We start from the raw sequence: 4,133 nt of genomic DNA on the forward strand, positions 1-4,133 counted from the left end.
TTCTTCCCGTAACCCTTTCATTTCTACCATGAATCTGCTCGTCCTGGGAGCTCTTCTTGTATGGATCAAGGACCTTCTGGGCAACCTCTGAAGGGTGGAATCGGGCATTACGTGCGTTGAGTGGATGTTCATTGTCTGGGGTAACGGATATGACAGGAGGGCAATATTGGGGAAAAGTGATTGAAGGATGAGCGATGGAGCTACTAGGGTAGTTGGGGAGAGCGTGATAAGCGGGTGTATCTAGAGAATATGGAGGATCATCCGGCATTGTGTTGGGAGTTTGGGTAGCCTCCGGGAAAATTGGTGGTGGCGGGGGTGGGGCCTTTCCAGTCATCCAGGCTTGATACATGTTTGTCATGTGTTGTCTCAGCATCCGCACCTCTTCAACCAACCCATTATCCCGTTCCACCAACTGTTGTCGAACATCGGTATCAAGCAACTCAGTTCTGTTGTTCTCTGCCATTGCCTTTTGCCTTTGTGTTGCAGGGAAAAGTTACTTTTAAAACCACAAACCAGCCACCCGTCTGAAATGATATGGCAAAATGAAACCATCACGTTAGCGTTAAGGCATTTAACACATTGGTAACAGCTTTTGATCGGGCGCATGCGTCATCCCGGCTTTTCCTTATTTCCAATTGCAAACTTTTCTTCCTTTGTTTTTCTTCTTTTTCCTTCTTTTTTTCTTTACTCTTGCCTTTGTCTTCTCTCGTTCCTATTTCCTTCCTTTCTTGTGTTTTGTTTTTCCGCTCTTTTTTTCTTTTTGCCTTTTGTGGTTTTTCCTCTCTTTTCTCATTTTTTTTTCTTTTTCTTTTGGTTATGGTCAAATCCTATGGAGATTGCCTACGTATCACGACCCCGCGTGAATCAGAACGAGCGTAGTTCTTGCAGAATAAATGTAAAGTAGAAGCAAAATATTTTTTGGGATTTTCAATTTTATTGATAGAAAATACATCTATTACAAAGACTCAAAACTGACAGATTAAACAACTAACAGACTCTAATGCAGAAAAGAACTACAGACTCCATCCTCCCTATTCTTCTTTAAATGAAAATACAGACTTAATCAACTGACTGACTTTTACAGACTCCAGTAGAAAAGGAAATACGGACTCAGAAGACAATCATGAATACATTAAAGCTCCTGGCGCCCGCGGGACATCATTCGGTCTCGCCGCGGGCCTATATGCAAGTTCCCCTTATTTCGAATCGTGCTCATCCTGCACATTTATTAAGGTGATTTAATCACTTATTTTGACCTAAAAGGAAAAGAAAAAAAAATGACACTATTTTTGTTCAAATTTCCAATTTTAAAACAAACGGCCGGTTTTGCAGTTACGGCCTTTCAGCACTTCAGGGAGAAGATTTTAAGGCTGTGTCTGTTAACTGTTGAACTGACTCAGGGTGGCTGTTCTTGCAAAAACAGCCTTCCGGCGCCCTTTTGGGGACATTCGGCTTAGTTTAAACAAGAATGGCGGCACCCGACTTATTCATGACGAAATTAAAAAATTTGGCATTTTTGGCTATTTTTGAAAAGGGGAGGTTGGACCCGATGAGGGTTGCCTACGTATCTCACATCCGGTGAGAATCAAACCAGCGTAGTTCGGGCAAAAAAATCTAACTATTTTTGAAAACAAGACTCTTTTTTTTTTGTTGGCAAATACACTATTTCTGAAAGCAGGATTCTTTTTTTTTTATATTTTCTTTTTCAGTGGCAAATAAAATAAACTAATTTGAAAATAAAACTCTTTTTGTTTTTCTTTTCCATTGGCAAACTAAAAAGAACTTTTCTTCTATTTTTTTTTCATTTTCTCAAAACTTCGGCAGCATTTCGGCACTACTTGGACATTGGTTTTTCTAATATAGGAAATTAACTCTCTACACTGCTATTTTCTCTTTTCCCCTTTTGTTTTTCAATTTTTCAGATATTCAAAGCCGGTCAACATGCGAGTCCAAGACAGATAAATGCACAAGTAGGATGCATCAGGATGGTCCATTATTCCGGGTACACCTGTCCTAGACGGACCCAACCCCTGTGTTGAGTCCCCTAAGTCAAAATGCACATGATGCAAATAAACGTTCCTACTAGGGATCCGGCATGAAGTCAAGTTCTTCTAGGTTCAGAACCTGGGTATGTGTTCTAGATTGTGTACCCGAGCGGACAACTCGAGTCGAGGAGGGGGCTACGTACCGGGAACCGAAAGGCCATCCGGCTTAGTAACTTGTCCGGCCTCTTCCTTATTTCAGGGTATTGACACTAACAGAATAGGGAGTCTCAACCAGTAAGCACATCCCCGGAGGTGAGAAGAGAAGGGTTTCGGCACAGTTTCTATACAGTTCAGATAATATCAAAGTGGTAAAAAGCAACATTCTGCACATTTAGCATGAAACATGTAGGAAAATCAGATAAAGCCAAATACAACAATATATCTAAGCTCGAATTCTGAACCCTGAACCAAAGTTCTGGGTTCTTTTCCCCAGCAGAGTCCCCAGAGCTGTCACACCTCCTTTTTACTACACCCGCAAGGGTATAAAGGAGTTTTTCCAATTAAAGGACAATCAGAACGGGATTTATTATTAATATTCAGAGTCGCCACTTGGGAGATTAATGGTGTCCCAAGTCACCGGTTGAATCCCGATCCGAGGAGATCATGACTCTGTTAACAGTCCGCGAACCAGAACTCCGAGTAAGGAATTCTGTTAACCCGAGAGAAGGTGTTAGGCATTCCCGGATTCCGTGGTTCTAGCACGGTCGCTCAACTGTTGTATTTGCTTTTATCTGATTTTTAAACATATACTAACCTATGTGCCTTTTATTTTATGTCTTTTTAATAAGAATTGCAACGTCGTGAAAATGTGTCTCGAACCACGTCACACCAGTGCGCCCGTGGCTTTTGACACATTCCGACTTCGTTGAGATTTAGATTTGGGTCACATAAATGTGCACCCACATTTAGGAAGGTAATATTATTAAAATACGCGCCCTAAGCAACTACGCATTCATTATCTTTGAGGAGGACCGTGAAATTTTCTAAAACGGTCTGCCCGAATTCTAAGTATTTTTATGTAACATTTATTGAGGGCCCCGCGATTTATGTGTTTTATTTAGCGAGGCTAGGCTCATTATTTTATCAAAAGGGCAGCCTAAAAACGGACTACGATTCTCTATTTTTGTATTAAAAGAACATTAGGTGTTACCAACTCAATTGCAGTTGGCCCAAGAGCCCAATCCAAGTGGTCTGCCACACCTAAACCCATCAGACCTCAAATAGGAGATCCTGGGGTCGATTTCCTGAGTCGAGTGTACCAAGGCCCGTTTAGTTTTACCTTATTCGAGATCGCTGAACACTACTGCATGCTTAACAACTATCATTTCTAACTATTAACCCGTTGGAAACATTTACAGTACGCTTTCAAACTCAGACAAATTCACGCTATGATTATACGAAATCAGTAATCCATTGCCAATCAAAAACAGCCTGATTTTCCATTTTTTCAAAACTATATGAAAGAGCAACCAATGAGAGATTATGCCAAGCTACCATTAACAAACAACATGTTGACAGAATAAAACAGTCTCAATTAGCACAATGATAGATTAATGTTTCAGTTATGCTTATTAACTACATAACTACTACAAACTATCTACAAATTAGCAATCAGCAGAGGCGAACTTCAATGCATAAATTCGATGGAATTTCTTCATTGTACTTCCAATTCAACAGTTACATCAAATCAGTTTCGGATGTGTACCTGGAATTTGCAAAGGAAACAAGAAGAAAAGAGTCAGCAGTAGCACAACAAGGCAACAACAATGGAGTTAGCCCAGGAATAACTAAAATAACTAGCCGGATACAGATTTGGACAGCAGAACTATCAAATGACCCTCAGCAATCAATCAGGCAACCAATGCAAGGGTAGATTGAACTCAAAAATACCAGAGATCTCAACAAACACCAACGGCAATAACGAATAACCCACAACAACCACTTAAGCCTCAAATACTACTCGAAATGCAAACAAACATCCTCGAAAGCAAACTTAATTTCTCCTGGAGCTTTAATGAAACAGAAGTCGACCAAAATCCAACCCCAGACCAGCTTGAAATAACCAAAACCAACGGCAAACTACAGTCA

At 40.5% G+C, this 4,133-nt stretch overlaps 1 protein-coding gene across 1 annotated transcript in view; it reads left to right on the forward strand.

Annotated features, from left to right (window-relative positions):
* The window catches only part of LOC109242809, a 19,860-nt gene extending 15,942 nt beyond the window's left edge, over positions 1-3,918 (forward strand). Inside the window, exon 4 of the mRNA XM_019409671.1 lies at positions 3,723-3,918. Coding sequence (XP_019265216.1) covers positions 3,723-3,918 — 196 coding nt within the window. The remainder of the gene's footprint in view (positions 1-3,722) is intronic.
* Positions 3,919-4,133: the final 215 nt, after the last annotated feature.

This window comes from Nicotiana attenuata, unplaced genomic scaffold (genome assembly GCF_001879085.1).
Source record: "Nicotiana attenuata strain UT unplaced genomic scaffold, NIATTr2, whole genome shotgun sequence".
Classification (NCBI taxonomy): domain Eukaryota; kingdom Viridiplantae; phylum Streptophyta; class Magnoliopsida; order Solanales; family Solanaceae; genus Nicotiana; species Nicotiana attenuata.